Genomic DNA, 19,222 nt, shown 5'->3' on the forward strand with positions numbered 1-19,222 from the left:
TCATTCAAACCGAGCTCTCAATTACTTAACTATACACTTAATTGAAGTAATAATTTGCTTCATTAGACTATTTTACTTGTTTTCAGCTCTTAAACGGTTGCAGTTCAAGTTACTTTTAAAATGTTATAGTTAACTTGAAACATGCAACTGTTCAAGAGCTGAAAACAAGTAAAAACATCTAATTAAGTAAATTATCAGTTCAATTAAAGGTCTAGTTAAGTAATTGAGAGCTCGGTTTGAATGAAAACCAGCCGCCACAGGGGGTCCCCAGGACCGAGTTTGAGAAGCCGTGCAATAGAAGATGTTAGCAGCATTGATGGGGGACTGACTCTAACACTGACATAGAGATGAACTTTGCAAGAACAGTGATTCCAAAGCTCATTAAGAGCAGGTTGTGTCTGCAATAATAAGTAATTCCATTCTTGATGAGACTGGAACAATCTAGATCAGAGGTGTCAAACTCCAGTACTTGAGGGCCGCAGGGTCTTCTGGTTTTCATTCCAACTTAAGCTCTCAATTAACTTATTTGATCTAATTATTCATTCAATTGGACATATTTAATATATAGGTCTTTTACAGTTGATGATTTCAAAACTGCACTTGATTCAAGGTACACTACCTGTGAAGCATTTTGAGGCCTGGAAAGAAGTGTTAAATGTGTCCAATTAATCCAATAATTAGACCAATTAAGTAACTCAGCTCTCGAGTGGAATGGAAGCCAGAAGACACAGCTGCTCTCCAGGAGTTCAATAGTGCCCCAGTCAATTTTTCCAGTGACATCAGGGACAGGTTTGAATTGCACAACAAGGATTTCACTTACTTGCCAATTAGATAAATTTTGGGTTCTTTAAGGACCAAGAGATGCATGTGATAGATGTCTCCAAGTAAGGTTATCCTAAACTATATATCTATACAGTACCAGTCAAAAGTTTGAGTACACTTGCTGGAAACTAGGTTTTTTTCAAAATTGACAATGTTTTATGTTGTATACGTTTCTGTAAATACTTGAAAATAAAAAACACGTCACAATATACAAAACAAAACATATCAAAGCAGTGTTCAAGAAAATTGAAAATTGTCTCTAAATCTTGAATTCCTCAAAATAGCCAACCTTTGCCTTTATAACAGCCTCACAAACACAAGGCATTCGGTTGACAAGTTTCAGCAGGAAATCACCCGACATGTCTTCCCAGCTTTTCTGCAGCAATTACCAGAGATGTATGGCACTTGTGGGTAGCTTTGCTTTGACTCTTCTGTCCCGTTCGTCCCATACAAGTTCTATGGGATTGAGGTCTGGAGACTGGGCAGGTCAGGTCACTAGATTGAGTTGTCCTTCACTTTCCTTCTTCGCCAGATAGTTCTTGCACAACTTTGAGGTGTGTTTCTGGTCATTATCTTGCTGAAGAATGAAGGACTGCCCAACTAGCCGTAATCCTGATGGAATGGCATGCCTCTGAAGTATGCTATGATAGCCATGCTGGTTGAGCTTGCCATGGACTTGGTAAAGATCACCAACTCTGTCACCAGCAATGCAACCCCAGACCATGACACTGCCTCCTCCATGCTTGACATTGGCAACCACACATGCAGAACTCATGCCCTCACCCTCTCTTCATCTTCCAAATACTCGACGGTTTGACCCAAATATTTCAAATTTTGACTCATCAGTCCATAAGACCGACTTCCACTCCTCAAACGCCCAGTTTCTGTGTTTAAGTACATGTATCATATAGTGAAATATTAAGTAGACAAGTTTATAGATTTTCAAAATATATTTTAAAAACAAATGACTGAAAACACTTTATGCAGAATTGTTTTTTATTCACTTAACTTTTCCAGTGTTAAAACAACGAGAAAACATTTAGAATGTCCTTTGGTGAAATCTTATTATATTTTATTTATATATATATATATATATATATATATATATATATATATATATATATATATATATATATATATATATATATTATAAAATTCATTATTTACCCAGTTTGATGCCAAGCACATTGGTCGTGTAACAGTTATGACTCTCCTTTCTGATCTGCACAATTAAATAATAATGAATAAAACATCTTTTCTCAGGAATAATTATATTAACATGTTGCCTTTAACACAAAATGGCAATAATACAAAAGAAAAATCTACATATTCATTTTTTTCATGAAAATAACTTCTAATAAATAATTTTATATAAAAGGATAAATATACTGATGTTTCTATAACCACTTTTCTTTTCAGGTGAACACTAAGATCATACTGATCTAATGCTTCTGTAAGATATACAAGGACATGATTGGCTTGACTTTTAGGGGGGCTATTACACATGTGCATCACTAACATCAGACAAAAAAAATCTTTCAACCAACAAGAGTTACAGAGCAACGTTCACAAAAGCAGAGATTATACAGAGTTTTGCGACTGTAGAGGATCCAACATGGCAGTCCAAATGGATTTCCTGATATCCACAATGCACTGACAGCAAAGAATGCCTGTCTGGTTGGTCCACACAAACACACACACTGGACAGTTATATATTGCGCTGCATCAGACTAGCCAATAGCAATCTGTCTCACAATTCTCTGAAGCAACCCAATGTAGCCTATGCAGCTTTGTGATTGCAATAACAAGTGCAGCTGCCATTACCTTGGTGAGGCTGAAGAAAAACAGTCTATGGACTCCAGACCCTCTCCAGGAGAATAGTTATGGCTTACTTCACTGGCCTTCATATTCTTGTCAGCTTTATGAAGCAATTGCTCAGTTTGTTATTTTTGTCACTTCTTGTTTTTTTATTATTTAAATTTTTGCTCTGGCACATTCCTTAACACAGCCTGATCATAAAGCCAGTGGATTGCTTATAAGCTTTTTTTTTTTAATGTTTTTTAAAGTGTCGGGTGACAACTAATCCCTTGTAGCAGGGCAGTCAGGAGCAGTAGCAGCAGCAATAGCACTGGGCAGTTGGAAGCAGATAGAGCTCCCTGGCCAGAGTTTGAGTCGTCACAGCCTCCGTTCTCACATTTCTGCTTCTCGCACAGAATGCCAGTGTATGAGGCAGGGCACTGGCAGCGCTGGTGGTTATGGCACACTCCCCCATTCTGACACCGCAGGAGCTCGTTGTCACACACACGGGCTGCAAAAAATCAAGGGAAAGGTTAGGGACAGAAAAAAGTAAGATGAACTTTTCAAAAGCCCAATACTAATTTGTTCCCAGCTAATTAAAAATAAATATACTGTTGTAAATGCCTCTGTAGTTCTTTTACAGGGCATGCTGTGCATATACTAACACGTTGGCCTTAATCTGGGCTATATTCAATTACTTTGGTTGTATTATATTGTATAGCATTTTCTTTTTTTGTATTTTGAAGTCATTCCTCTGATTTGTGCTGCTAAATCTATTTATATATTTTAATTTGTTAGGGCATGTGCCTGCTCTGTTAGAGGAAGAGGTGGAGGAGGACATATTAATTACATTGTAATTACATGGCAACTACACCTCATGTGTACAGTAATACAACTTAAATAGTTGCAAGAAAGCAAACCACAAAGAATCGTCCTTCTAATGAGTCACTGCTCTCAGGAGCAGTCTAGACATATGTCTCTCGTAGCAAAATAAGTGAACAGAACACAAACGTACTTAAAGATTTAAAGATACAACATGCTTGAAGTTAAGTTTATAATTATTTAAAATGCATATAAAACAGTATATAGGACAAATCCCACTATCAAGAGGATATCACCCTGTCAGAGACATTCGTCTCTTGTTCTATATGACAGTTATTCTCAACCTATTCACTTATGAGGGTGACAGCAGACCTCCTACAGCTTTACTGCACAAGCTAGTTACATAAATAACCCTTCATGACAGGATCAGCACAATAGTCTGTATAATAAAAGACAGAAATGTTCTGACATCTTAGAGCAGATGTATCAAGTTAATTTCATCAGAGCAATTTCCACCTCTTTTTAGGGTCATAAATACAAATATTAAAACCTTGCAACTGTCCAGAAGCGTGAGGTGACGGTGTACTATGTTAATAGGCTCTTACTGTGACCTCTGGTAAAGAATCATTGTTTCATGGTGTCATAGCAACATATGAGGATTTTACCATAGAGAATATCATACAGCTGTGGCAAATATAGCTTTAAAACTATACCATTTTAAATTGACTTAGGGGTGATAAAAAAAAAAAAAAAAAATCCCTGAATCCCTGAAAAAATATATAAATGAGTACTACTGTGTATTATATACTCTTATTATACTTTGTGTCACTGTGTGTTTGGTTGTGAGTCTGTAAGTATTATATTAATACATTGAGATCCTAGTACTGTGCAATACCTAAACTTGACAAAATGACTGTGGGACTTAACTGTCACAACCCTGAAATCTAATATCCTTGGCTATGTGTGCTAATGTCAATGTTTCTATTACAGCTGTATACCATGTATAACATTTATGAAACCATTCAGTTTTTTTGTATTAATTATTGATTATAAGGGCTTGCTGTGACAAAGATATGGACATCCAACCGTCCAGAATGTTGTTAAGGTGGAAGTTTTTTGTCACCCAGAACATTTGACTATAATGCATATCTTCCAGAAATCTAGCTCCAGATTTACACTGTGAAAAATGTGTGGCCTGGATTTGAACATGTACTGTTGTAACGTGGAGTGTTGCAAAAAAAAAATAAATAAAAAAAAGCCTAAAGATTAAGTACCACCATTTAGTGTCAATAATAGGGACACAAATTCCCTCAACTTGTCAGTTCTATGACAACAAATGTAAGTTTAAAAAAAACAAAACAAAATAAAAAACCTGAAAATTAAATTCTTCTTTTAGAAATGGGGGACAATTTCAAGTGTTCAAAGTTTGCAATCGGTTGAAATTTACTAAATTAAATTGTTACTACCTGTACCGTAAATTAAGTGCTTCAAATGCACTTAGAATCCCCCTCTAGTGCCAGCTCGAATTGTTGAAATTGCCCCCTTTATTCCATACATAACTATGAAAAAACTTTGTGTTTAGGGCACAGTTTATAAAAGCTTGTGGTTAATGTAGGAAGCATGTCCTCCAAATAAGCACCCCCTAAAGAAAGAGATATTCCATACCAAGGTATGCATAATGTTGTAAAGTGGTAGTCTATAAGCACAGCAGTCTTAGCAAGCCTGTCAAATTGTAATGGGTCAGTCCTAATCATTTAGGGACCAAGACTGATGCACTGACATGCATTAAGACTATAGTAGTAATACAAATAAGATGTCTGCTGTTATGTATTCACAGAACAGAATTTAGAAATCAGGAACAGAACGTTATTGTTACAACAAATCAGACCCACATGTCTCTCTAAATATCTTATAACTGCCGTCAAAACCCAGCTGCCTCAATTTACGGTAGCTACTGTGACAGTCCATAACGTAATAAAAGTGCTGTACTACTGCCTTTGCTTTTAAACTGAACATAACATCTGCTAGCCCCTGACACCCCCCCCCCCCCCCCCCCCGGAAATTTTTAAAACATTGATAGATCTAATAATATGCATGACAGCACCTGTTCTAAATAATTAAAATGAAATATAATGATCTTCAGGTGTATGCAATAATGTTTTCCCCAGAGCACCTTAAGGCAATTAAAACAGTCAAAACTAGACATCTTCATAGCATCTGCAGTATGTGTTGCGAAAGACGACAGACAAGCCAGACTTCCAGTTCAAGAACTTCCTCAAAAATGGCAAGGAACCAACATTTGTGAAAAAATGGTTCAAACCCTCATATGAGAAGAGGGTGGGCCTTTTTTTGATGGCTGACATGACCTACTTTTACCTCTGTAACTGTACAGCATTTGTACATGTGCTTTTACAGTATACACATATCATTGGTTTTCTATCTATAGTATAATGGTGTAAACAGGGGATGGCCTGGTATTTCATGACCTGGGGGTCAAAGGTCACACTTTTGCCATGACCAACTTAACTCATGAAATGATGGGGTGTGAAGGACACATGCACAGATGGTCGGAGCACATAGTGGGCCGATCCATAGTTTCGATGTTTTAAATACAGAAACGCTACAATAATATATGCATCGTAGGGATTGTGCAATCAAATACACATTGGGTGATGCAGTAGCAACACCAACTCCTCATCACACTGTTAGTTATTTGCAGTTTACAGTTTTCTTTGTTTGATTGATATCCCATGCATGCACAGCTTTGGCAGACTGGAAAGCATGATTTATTACTCAAGGGAAATTTCTTAAGGCCCTCTGTCCTCTATCCAAGACAACACTGTTTGCACAGCTTTTGATGTTTTACGGGCTTTTGTGGTTTGCTGCATCTGGGTTACTGAAGCACAGACCTTATACAAAGTGAGAGAGGCATAAGAAATGTTCTTATGCTGCTTCTCAGGCCCTTAGTTCCTTCTAAAGGAATGATTATAAGAGGCTTATTTCTACAGATACTAATCTTGCATTGAAGCAGAGTTCCTACACAGCAAAGCTCCCAGATCATATCTATCTTTTGTCTTGTTTTATACCACACTTACATGGCATTTTTTTGTTTGTCAGTTTTACAGTGTTATGGTTAAAGTCAAAATGTTTTGACTTGATGTTGTCGTCCCCCCACCCCCGGGAAGAAAAAATGGAGTAAAATAAATTGCTCTAGATTAACTTGCTTCAAGACTAGCACCTCTGTACTGTATTTTAGTGCTGTTTTGGGACAACTGATCCTATGATGCATTTCGAGTTGCCATAGTGCTCATTCATCAATGCCTTTCCATGAAGCATATAAACGAGTGACCAGTGCAAAAAAAAAGATGCATTATCCTTGCAGACAAAAGGGGTGGATAATACACTAGCATACAAGAAAAAAGAAAGATGGTTTAAAAATGCAAATGATCAGAATGGGACATGCAGACTTCAAGTTGCAATGCATACTTTTTAAAAGTTCACTTGCAACCATATTTTCAATAAAATGGACAGTACTTAAATGTATCATTGCACTGCAAATGAAACTGTATTTCAGTGATCCTGTAACTGCAGTAAAAACTGACAGTATGCATTTGGCTTACTCCTGATAATAAGAATTACTGATATGACAATTTTGCCAATCTCTAAAAGTTAATATTAATGAGTTGACTGCATATACACAATGCTCTGTGTGCTTGAAGTTAGAACAAGATTAGTGGTTATATTTTTAGAATATATTTGTAATCTTGAATATAAAATAAGCACACCAGAGAACTGTAAGAAAACATTTGTTTGTTAATCACCTCATTTCTAAAATGATGATGCTCTACGTGAAAACTCATTTTATTTTGGATACAAATGATTCTAAAGTAAATGTAGATTAGAAGAATGCACATTCTTACCAATTCTAAAAAGTCTTATGGAAAAGTGGTTAAAAACCCAGGCCATGCTTTAAGATGCATATCATTTTTTGCTTACCAAACAGAACCAGCATATAAGCGTATTGTTTTTCCGGCTTTACTTTTTAAGAAACTCAGTCATGCTGGCCATTAAAGCTTAAAAAAAGACTTGCAGTCGGGTTCCAGTGAACAAATCCAACATACGATACAGTAGCTTATCAAATCAGAACAAAAAAAAAATAATCATCTTATATCTGCTACTGCTACATATGTAGCTACTCATGCTAGCAATAGAAGCCATGACTGCAAGGTGCAAGAAAAAGGCTGCACTGGCATGTTCTACTTACGTTGGCAGCCATTGTGCCATAAATATCCCGGCAGACAATCATCACATTTAGGCCCTGTTGTTCCTTTCTTACATTCACAAAATCCTGTGCCATTACAGCGAACATTGTCTGAGCCAAAGGGATTACATTTACAGTCTGCAGAAACAAGACAACACACATACATACACACTGGAGACTCGTCCACCGGTTAGTTATTTAACAAGCCAAATAAATAAACTTGCTAAAACTATTATCATTTTTAAAAGGAAGGCCATTTTTTTCTTCTAAAGATCAATGTATCATTTGTTCTCATAACTGCTAACAACTGACACAATGGAATGTGCTATGAAGTGCAAAGAAAAACAGTATAATACTGTATATCACAACATCGATATACATTCCAAATTGCTAAAATTTAAATTGCCTAAAAGGGTTGACCGTTCTTTATTTAGCTATATTTCTATTCCAAATAACCTTCACTTTGTATCGTATTCAAGAATGTTCCACTTGCATAAAATCCTGACCCAGATATATATTTTAAGAAAACAATTGATCATTTACGAGCAGCATCAAAGTTGAGCTAAAAAAAAGAGTTTATGGGAAGATTTTTTTCTTGCTAAAGATTGTTAGCATTTCTGGAAACCAATTTTTCTTTTCTCTAGCTCATCAAAACACAGTCTTGTGTATATATATAATAACAAACTAGAACCCTGGTAAATGCATAGAACTACAAACGTTTGATAGCACGATGTACAATTTATAAAAAAGGGCTCTAAAAGATGTACTTGTTAGATGGCTGTTTTAATAATATTTTGTAGTGGTCTTATTTATTTCAATTATGGTTAGGTTTCTACTTTGCAAAATGTAATAATAAAAATAACAAAATGGGTTAAATAATGCATTTGGGTATCATTTTTTTTTTATCTCAACAAATACACAAAAAAAAGATGTTGGTGTTTTGAAGACCATGAAGAGAAAATTAATCTTAAAACATACTATACTTTGAAGCCATGAATCAGAATTCATGTTTTGTGTGACATTATATTATTAAGAATACTATTGCTTTGATCTGACACCAAATCATATTAGGGTGATAAATAAAATATTTTTCCATCTGCAAATCAACAGGGATTTGTCAAATTGTATTAGTCATTCTAATGGGAACAATTTTTTTTTTTTCTGCCACACAAAAAATGAAAGCCTTTCATTCATTTACACTATGTTGTAAAATGAAGGGGGAAAAAAATGAGCGACTGGTGTACAGTCAATCTCAAATTAACATTCTTTGAGCATTCCTTAAATTATTATTGTCAGAATACTGCTATATGATTTACCTTGAGACATTGTGCAAACATTACTAAGTAAATTAAATTACATTTACTCTGTTATTATTTTTGGCTCTTGGCAAATAATCACAACATCCCATTAGCGTAACAATTTTAAATATTAAAAACAACAGTGAAATACCAATATATTCCTAGGTATAATTGTAGTTTTGCATACAAAACCTGACATGGCAATGGCTTTGTAATAAACCTAGGAAAATGAGCATTGGCAATAGATTTCAGACCCTTTAGTCTACACTTGTAACTCACTGCAGACAATGGTGTGCTTGCAGACATGCAAAAAAAAAAAAACTTGAAAAGTTTCTGCCTTTAAAAAAAGGCAGCATTGTTAAAACCAGGGCCATAAAGCAAATGTATAGCCTACCAGCATTTCCTAATTTCATTTCTGTATCAAGTTGTTAATTAGACATACGTTTCTCAAACTTCTATTTTTTATTCAATAATGATGTATTTGATTGTTGAACTGAACTCACCTTAAAATCCATTATTTCAATCTTAATGCGTTCAGACAATATATTTGCCATACATTAAAATTAAAAATGAGATCAGCATGGATTTCTTATGTATAATGTTAATATTTCCATGCACACAGTATAATCAATATTCCCATAGATATACTTCAACGAGAAAAAAAGTAAAAAAAATGTTTAATGTATCCATTTTTTTTCCCAGAAAAAATAAATGTCAAGATATAGTTATGAATTTATGAGTGGGGCAACATCTATAAGGAAAAATGAAATGTGGAATATTTTCTTTTATAACCAATAAAAAAATAAATAATTTTACAAAAACAGACTGACCTCAATAGTGCCACTATTGTACTTAGTAATGTTAATAAGCAAGTCAAAAAATGACCAATGTACCAGGCTTGTGCCTTGGGATTGTCAGGCACATACTTGCATATGTTCTGGGAGTGCCCCAAAATTGTTACCTTTTGGAAGTTTGTTGCATCTACTATGGGCTCTCCAGTGGGGGTTGTTGTGCCCCTCACTCCTGAGATACTGATGACTCTCAGTTAGCATTGGCATTACAATCTAGGAGGCATTTCCTGGCAGGGATGACGGCAGCCAAGAAAACTATCCTGAAATGTTGGATGGAGTCGTCTATCTCCTTTTCTCCTGTCTGGTTAATCTATTTGCATGACGTCATTCTTTTGGAAAGCTCTATGGCTCGGGTAAACTTAGTCACCACTAATACAATGGCAGCATGGGATACTGCTGCCGATAAAGAGGCACAGTTGTTTGAATACGATCAAGTGCATATTATGGCACTTCCCCCAGGACAACTTTCATTTTAATTAATTAAGGTATATTATTTCCTTGATATTTTGGTTTTAATAGTTTACTATATCTTGTTGTAATATTGTCTTGATGTTAAGTTATATTTCTGTATTGCTTGATATTTTTTTGAGCTGTACTGTCTCCCCCATTTCCTTCTTCCCAAGGGCGGGAGAAAAGAAAATTCAATAAAAATAATTGTTCAGAAAAAAAGAACAATTTGCAGAGAACAGCAGGAGGAATAATATATGAAAAGAAAAAAGAATGACAGTAAGTCACCCTAGTGCAGTTCAGCACTGAAGATTACATTTGTTCTCATTAAACAAACCAGTTTCCTTTATATATATATATATATATATATATATATATATATATATATATATATACACACACACACACACACACACACACACACACACACACACACACATATATATATATATATATATATATATATATATATATATATATATAGAGAGAGAGAGAGAGAGAGAGAGAGAGAGAGAGAGAGAGAGAGAGAGAGAGAGAGAGAGAGAGAGAGAGCTTAAATAAACACTTTCTAAAATATGCCCAAATGTCTACTGTCCTTTAATTCTGATTAAAAAAGAGTTTACAAAGCACCCCTGCAAGATGCCAGTTGGCTGTATAACCACTCTGTATCTAATTAAAACTTGCTAATAGTATTTTAATGGTTTGTTATTTGCTGCATTCAATACAATGAGGACACAATGAGCTATTAAGGGAGGCACAGTATCAGTAAACAGATACAGTTCCTTTTTTAGTAACTGTATGTTTGGCTTCCATTGCATTTGACGCAGTTGCAAAAATACAAAGACAAAGTGAAATTGGGCAGAACTATACGTCAAGGACCACAGCTGGAAAACATTATTGGACCTAACAATTAATATTTAATGGTACAGGAACTACTGTTTCAGATATGATTATGCCTTTGTTTTGGTTTTAATGTTATTAAAAATTATTTTAATATTGACTATAAAGTTATATATACCAGTAATGCATGTCACAGGTATAATGTCAATGTATTCTTGGACAGTAATGTCTGTTATAGCCTGATTTATACTGCACCTGGTCATTAACTGAAATACACCAAGGAATACATTAACTAGATCTGCCTTGTACTCTGTCCATCCCAATACCAGTCATCCAGTGCTGTCACAGTATGCTTCTCTACGCAAAGTTAATCAAAAATGCTAGGCATAAGGTTTAAAACAAGAGTGCTATTTACTAGGATTCTGCTCCTGTGCAAAGTTTGCAAAAAGAAAGAGCAAACTGTAAATTATGACAAAAACTAAAAATTAGAACAAAACCATGAATGTGCTAAATTACCATTAACTTGTTTATTTCTAGTTACACGAAACAGTGCAAACTGTGCAAACTTTTTACTGGAGCAAAATCTGGCCCAAATTGGTAAATTTTCATTATGTCAATTTCCCATTGTCTTCAGTGAGGTGTGATTAACAGATGCCTGCAGAAAAAAGCTATCTGATCTGTTGAAAAAGCTCATTTAAAAAAAAAAAAAAAAAGGCAAATAACTTGTCACACAGATCTGAAAGAATAAGCATTGCTTATAATAAGAATTATTATTATTATTATAATGATGATAAAACTGACCTATGCAAACATTTTCATCGTCCAGCTCTGCTGAGGCATTTCTGTAGTAGCCGAGCCTGCATAACTGACAGTGCTGCCCTCTAGTGTTGTGTTTACAGCTGACGCAAATGACTGTGTTTAGCAGCTCGATGTAACTGCACCGGTTGGAGTGGCCGAAGCATTCGCAGTCTTGCAAGGAAGAATAGAAACGTATACAAAAGTGTATACAGCAGCAGATAGAGAGCAGGTCACATGCTTGAGTAAGATGGAGAATGGGCACAGAGTAATGGCTTTATAGCGGCACAGACACAGACAGCTGGTTTACATGTCTGTTCACCTTATAATGGGTTGCATGTTGTTAGATAGCATTAGCTTCAGGCACATAAAGCAATGGATGGGCAAACCAGAACACAATAACAACAACAACAATAACAACAACAACAGCAACAACACAGGAAGTTACATGAAACTGTAATAAATGGAGGAATTTAAACATATTCAGGGATGTCGGTTTAAATCTTGGCAGGCATGAATATACCATGCAATTTGGAACTATATTTGCAAGACTTTTTTTTTTTTTTTTTAATTCTTTTTTAAATCAAAAGTTTAGGGAAATGAAAAAGGAGCTGGAGCTTTCAGATAGCAGCTTTTCTTTATTTTATTCCGAGCCAGGAAGGCACTGTACTGTACAATGGTATTTGCCATGAACTGGTAATTAAAATGACACTCTGAGATGCACTAACACTGCACCAGAACTGTAAATATGTGTTTCATACACAAACACACACGCAAACATACACACAATATAATATATACACAATGTACATTGCATATCTAAAAGTATCTTTAGTTTTATTCAGAAGTTTGACATTATGGATAGAGGTAAGCACATATACTACAGTTGTTGATTTACAAAATCGAAACTCACTACTTGAGCGGCTGTACTTTAAATTGAATAACTATAACACTACAGATATTGCTTTACAGGTTGTATTATAATCCATTACAAAGCTCCTGAATTATGTTGTGCTTATTTGTTTGAGCCAAACCATCCTACACATTTCCAGTTGGTATTGTATGAAGTGTATCTATAAAATATACTGACATTCAGTTGTAACAGTGAAAGCACCCACTGAAGCAACATTTATAACTACAGTAGACTGTCTTCACAAGTTATTTTATGATAGCAACTGATTCATCACAAGCAATATTTTTCTACTCCTAGTTGTAACTCTTGTGCTTACCTGTCCATCAGCCCCCCCCCCCAACCCCCCAATGTAGTACTGTTCTATTAGAAATAGCCTTTATACACAGATGTTGAAATCTTAAGATATAAATCAAATACTGAAGGTGGCATGGGTTGAAATGTTTGTCTGTTTGTCTAATTCATTTTAAGCGTTTCGAAGTTGTAGAGGATTATTGTTGGCAAGCTATATAAAATTATATTTAAAGACAGTTTTGGTTTTTTTTTTTAAGTCCAATTTTGTGCATAAAATGACTTCCCCTTTAAGGCCTACCTATATTTAGAATGTGATTTTACTTAGTGCTGAATTAATATTGTATTCCACTGGTTTGCTTCAAAGGAATCCAAATTGCGTGCAACTCACTATTTACAACGTATTTTATTAATCACAGTTCTTTACAAAAGTAACCTACAGCACTCATGGACAAAAAAAGCTGAATAATATCACATTTAGGTGTGATTGCAGGATTACAATCTAAATTGTGCAGCAGCAAAAACAAAGTGACTAAAACTACTGCTTACTTTTCTCTCTCATTGGGTTCATAGTAATATCCAGATGACAAGGTGTTTTATTTTAAATTTGCACAATTATATATCTGATTTCCCAAATGTGTAAATAACCTTTATATTGGGTTCCTGTGTATGGACGTGTTATGGAGTATATATATATATATATATATATATTATATATATATATATATATATATATATTATATATATTATATAGGATGAAACAAATGACCCATATTATATCGTTATATATTTAAGTGTTGATTGATCGATAAAATATCGTTTTAGTCATTAAAAACCAATGTAACCACATACTGGGTATTCTATCTCATGCTGTTATTTTTTAGTACTGTTGTATAATACATTACTGTAATATATATATATTGATTCATCTGTATTGAAAGGGAAATATTACCCATCTCATACAGTAATTCACATTTAAAAAGAAATAATCAGTATGTTTGTAATGTGACTATAACGTTATACGCTGTACAAGCATACTATGTATTAGTCTAAAAAGGGGTTAGTCTGGTTGTTTGACGGGTAAGTACCACATACACTTCACGAGTATTCTAGATTCATACAGTGTGCAAGTTCTGACAACACAAACTAACACGGGGCAGGGGCACTGTATGAATCTCAGAATTCCTACCTCTCTTGCTGTTTGCAACTTGAACAGAGGGGGCAGTTGCCAAAGCAATTTGTGGAGCAACTAGATAAGTTTGAAAAAAAAAAAAAAAAAAGATAATGTGATACATTAAACAGAGACAAAAAAACAAAAATAACAAAAAAACAAAACAAAAGCATTACTATGGGTGAATACAAGCAGTAAGTACTGTATTAGATTATTTTTTCCAGTTAAAATCAACTACTGTCTTAAACTTTGAACATATGTCATACTGTATGCTACAGACTAAAATCAACTGAGTAACATTGGTCAAAATAAGATTTCCTGTGAACTACATTCTGAATAATATAACTTGTGCAGGAGTTTTCTCAAACTCAGTAGTGGTTGCTTCAACTGCACACTGTATTTTGAAAACAATGCTATTTATAAAATGTGATAATCAAGGTTACATTTACTGCCACATTTTTTGCTGTGAACTGATTTTTAGACACTGCGTTAATAAAACATCTCAAATACCTGTAGAAAAGTTAGAATAATTGCTTTTCAAATGGCAGGATTAATAATGTGTTATGCTAGGAAGTCCACATACACCTGTGATACTCTGTATGACTTTTTTGGGGACATGTTTCAGATCCCAGTATAAAAGTTAACAATTTCACCTGTAACAAATAGTTTCAAATATTTAAATATGTTCAACATTTGTGTCTGTTTTACCGGAGACAGCACATCAGCACTCTTCAAACAACCGCTATAAAAACACACATGCACTTTCGGACTCTTTATCTACAGGTCATTTTGAAGGGATGTGAACCCATTAAATGCTACCATAAAGGCCATTTAAGCAGAATCCTCTCTCTAAGAAATAGAAATGGGTGTCTGCAAAGTATATCTGTGTATGTTATGTTCGTAGAAATTAGCAGATTATTTACTGGTCAGTAATTTGGACCAGGTGTGGTTTGTAACTCTGGTTCCTGATGTGCAGGGTATTATTGACATTATATATAACTGACGGAACACATGTCATGTTTTTATAAATGTTTTTATTCATAAGATTTGGGGTTTTTATACACCTCGACAAATTCATTTTGCTTACTTTAATTTTTAATTGAAGGGCATGCTATATATCAATATGAAATGCTGATGTTTTATCACATTATTACTGTTCCTAATTAGTACTTTCAATAACAGTGTTTCCCCTCCAAAAGGTTCTAATTCTGTTTTCTACTATACTGTACTTGGTAAGCAGTAAGCCAATTGTGATGAAAAGAGCATCGCTCTTTTTTTTTCTCACAGGGTATTTTTTGTTAAACAGTATTAATAAAAAAATTACCAGGATTACCTGCAGAGATACAGTACAGCATTTTCACCAAAGCAGAAAGGTAATTAATGTGTAATTATAATATTTGTATATACAGCATGCTCATATATTAAAAACACTTGATGTGCCACTGCACTTTTAAGTAAGGTATTTTGTCTGTTCTCAGGTCAGGCACAGAACAGGCAGCCTGTTCTTTAAAGCTCCTCTGTTGCTAATGGACTTGTGGCTATATGACCTAGTAGAACCCCTTTCATCTAAACTAAAACCTGGGAAGAATTTCAGCCAGCATTTTAAAATTCTCAGTGCAAGCTCACTTTGCATGATGTTTGCAAAGTAAAACTACACCAGGGACTAGGCAGAGGTTGTCTTAAATCAACGTACATGAAATCCCTACAGCCTTTTCAGTTGAGGAAAAGAATAATTGCACACTCCGGTTCTAACTTAAAAGGAGCATAATCTAAAGCAACAGAAATTTGTGGAAAATGTTTGTCAAAGAGAGCTGGCTTCCATGGGGAAATTTCCTGACTGTGGAATTCTATTAGTCATTCTTGGGAAGTCACCATGTTTTATGTAGAGATGTGCAAAGCATGTAATATTATGGCTTATGTATGCCTTACATAAAAATTAAATATGAACTTACTGCAACACCTTTTTTTTTTTCCTGGTAATGTAAGTAACTGGAAAATATGTTTACGATTTACAATGCAAGTAAACTACATAACTGTGGTGTTGGGAGTTTCTAAAAAGCAACCTCATTTCAGCTGGAATATTTGTTTTTTGCAGAAATCCTACCTTGCTTTCTGTTGTTAGCAACCTCTAGAGACGAAACACTCGGCCATACTGCATGCATCAGGAGAAATCAGGAGTTGTTAATTGCACCTACTACATAACATTTTGTTACCTGTACAATGCTAAATGGATACAGACAACTATAGACATCGGTTTACTTAATTTGCCCATAAAGCACAACATATGACTGCCAAGGCTGACGAAGATGAGCAATTGATGCACCCCAAAAGAAATCGAACAGACTTGAATATTGTATGCAATTGTGCTGTTTAAAATTGTTTAAAATTAGCTGAATTTAAATAATATAGAATCTGTCATATGAGATTGGTACTAGTTGTGCAATTAGTTGTCTTTTAAATCTAGTTTTTTTTTTAAATTTAAATTTTTTTTTTTTGTAATTTTATCAAAAGACTTAGGGCCAGATTCTCAGTTTTTTTTTTTTTTTTTAATTCCAAATTGCTATTGGAATATTGCAGTTTTTGGTTTGATAACCTTATTCGGGATATTTTCCATTCTGATAAAAAAAAAACTAAAAAAACAAAACAAAACAAAACAAAACAAACTAATGAATATTTGGAGTAGCATTTTGAGAATCTAGTCCTATGTATAAAGTATACAAAAAAAAAAAAAAAAAAAAAAAAATTCAACTTGATTTAAAAAAAAAAAAAGCTTAATTATGATGGTCTTTTAATTTAGTGTATGTTTAAAATAGTCTATTGTGTATGCTCATATAATGTATAACCTCATAATTACATACAATTATTTATTTCTTTTTGTTGAAATAACAGTGCGTAGAGCTGGAAATGGAGAATTCTCAATGTTTTGTGAAGCAGAGACAGCAATAAAGCCTGCTAATGTGCATTATCTCCCAGAAACGGCTCACTTTATGTTGTATCCTCTTTAATTTCTCTTTAACACAATATTTGCTTCTGTCCCTGTGGTCACCTCACTCCAGGGTTATATTTATCTACCTGTCTGACTGTATATCTACAGTGTATGTTTATCTACAATATATATAAGGAGCCAGCTGCCCAGCTGACAGTTGACAGATGTTTATACAATATACAGATATATATATATATATATATATATATATAGTATTACTATCAATATCATTATATATATATATATATATATATATACCCACCTTTTGACCGAGACGGAACGATATTGGGTTATGGAGACAACCCAAATAAGCTCAAAAGGGTAATACACTAGGTACTGTTTGAATTCCTGTAACTATAGCTAAAGTTTAAATAATTTAACATGCCAGTATCTACATTACAGTTATCTGAAAGAACCCTCACCCTCGATTCTTTATCCCAACATTTAATAGCATGTACTAAAACTCAATCTATTTGTTTTATATTATTAACAATTAGTAATAATTTATTTTGGGAGTCATTAATTGCAAACACTTGACTAAGTGTGTGCTTCCTGGTCCTTCGTTCAAGCTCCAATAACAGCCTTTAAAAAAGGTACCTGCTTACTGCCAGCATCATTTAATATTAATATTAATAAGACAGTTGACAGCCTTAATCGGAATCTCAGGTTTTAGGGAGAAAATAAAATTGAGGTGAATAGAAAGGGCATGTTGTTTTTTATATCAGTACATCAAGATTTGTTTTGTAAATAAGCCTTTTACTTACATGGTGCCACACATTCACAATGGCTTTCTGAAATTGTATTGCATTTAATATAATCAAATTTCTTGTCAGGCATTTTCAGGCAGGACTTAAATGTTAAATGGGAAACAATATAACGCTGTTGCTGTTGTCAATAGTCTATCCTGTTGAGATGACGGACACCGTTTGGAACATATGCTGCATTAAAAATGGACAGCATTCCAGTGAGGTAATTCATAAAGTGGATTTGGCTGTTATTTGTTCTTTCCAACCCCTTTAGTTGAGGTTACTATAGAGGCTGGAGGAGATGGTGGATTCGAAAAGTCCTTGAAAACAAATATATTTAGGTCATAAATTCCAATGCTATCTGGCATCATCAACCGCTTTTCAACAATGTGTACTTTCCACTCACCTCGGATACTATACATTCCTTTGAATTTCCCGTTTAAGAATTCAAATGCAAACATCTGCTGACAGAAAGAAGTGCTGAATGTGGTGGATGATGTTTGAATGATGTGAAAAGCATGCAGCATAATTGCAATACAGTTTATGCATGTAACGAAAAAACAATGACAACAACCAGCATAGGCTTTTAAAGTTCCACTTAACCCCTTATCCATTTCTGTGGTAATTTGACTTGTTCCAACATAAATAATTTTTGCAATAAAAAAACAAAACACAAAATAAAACAATTGCTAAAACAAACCTCAGAAAACAAAAGCCTGTTGTTTCTTTAACTTTGCATTACAGACTGAGATTATGCAAGGCTTTAACTGCACTGTGACTTATGCCATGCGTGTGTGGCTCATCTTCTAATCAGTCATTCAGCTTTTATGACTGTACACATTGCCCTGCTCCAGGGAATATTGGCTGGAAAAGATAATGCCTTGCTTTACTGCACTATTTTATATTACTAAGACCTTTCTGGCATTATACTGCCAGACAATCCTAGCTTTGTTATTAAAAAATTGATATTGCTTTCAATGCAGTTTTAAAAATTCACCAAAACCCCAAACTAAATATTCAGCAAGTTTTCCACTGCCAGAGTACGCGTTCTTTCCAAATAGAATTATTAATATAAATTTTAATAAAAAGCCTCTGTCTGTGACACATTGCTGTTCCCAGCAATAGCAAGAAATAATGCTAATCAAATTATGTACAGTTATCATTAAATATGCTTGTAATTCAATT

At 34.3% G+C, this 19,222-nt stretch overlaps 1 protein-coding gene across 5 annotated transcripts in view; it reads right to left on the reverse strand.

Annotated features, from left to right (window-relative positions):
- Positions 1-2,050: 2,050 nt before the first annotated feature.
- LOC121326504 (netrin-G1-like) overlaps positions 2,051-19,222 on the reverse strand; it is a 106,189-nt gene continuing 89,017 nt past the window's right edge. For 2 of the 5 annotated variants that reach the window (XM_041269812.1, XM_041269811.1), the window contains one exon: positions 2,051-3,130. In XM_041269812.1, the coding sequence (XP_041125746.1) occupies positions 2,883-3,130 (248 nt within the window). In that variant the 3' untranslated portion in view covers positions 2,051-2,882. Of the gene's footprint in view, positions 3,131-7,705; positions 7,841-11,939; positions 12,108-14,323; positions 14,384-16,409; positions 16,458-19,222 lie in introns of all 5 variants that reach the window. The other 3 variants (XM_041269813.1, XM_041269809.1, XM_041269810.1) reach the window with 3 other exon arrangements.

This window comes from Polyodon spathula, chromosome 14 (genome assembly GCF_017654505.1).
Source record: "Polyodon spathula isolate WHYD16114869_AA chromosome 14, ASM1765450v1, whole genome shotgun sequence".
In the NCBI taxonomy this organism is placed as follows: domain Eukaryota; kingdom Metazoa; phylum Chordata; class Actinopteri; order Acipenseriformes; family Polyodontidae; genus Polyodon; species Polyodon spathula.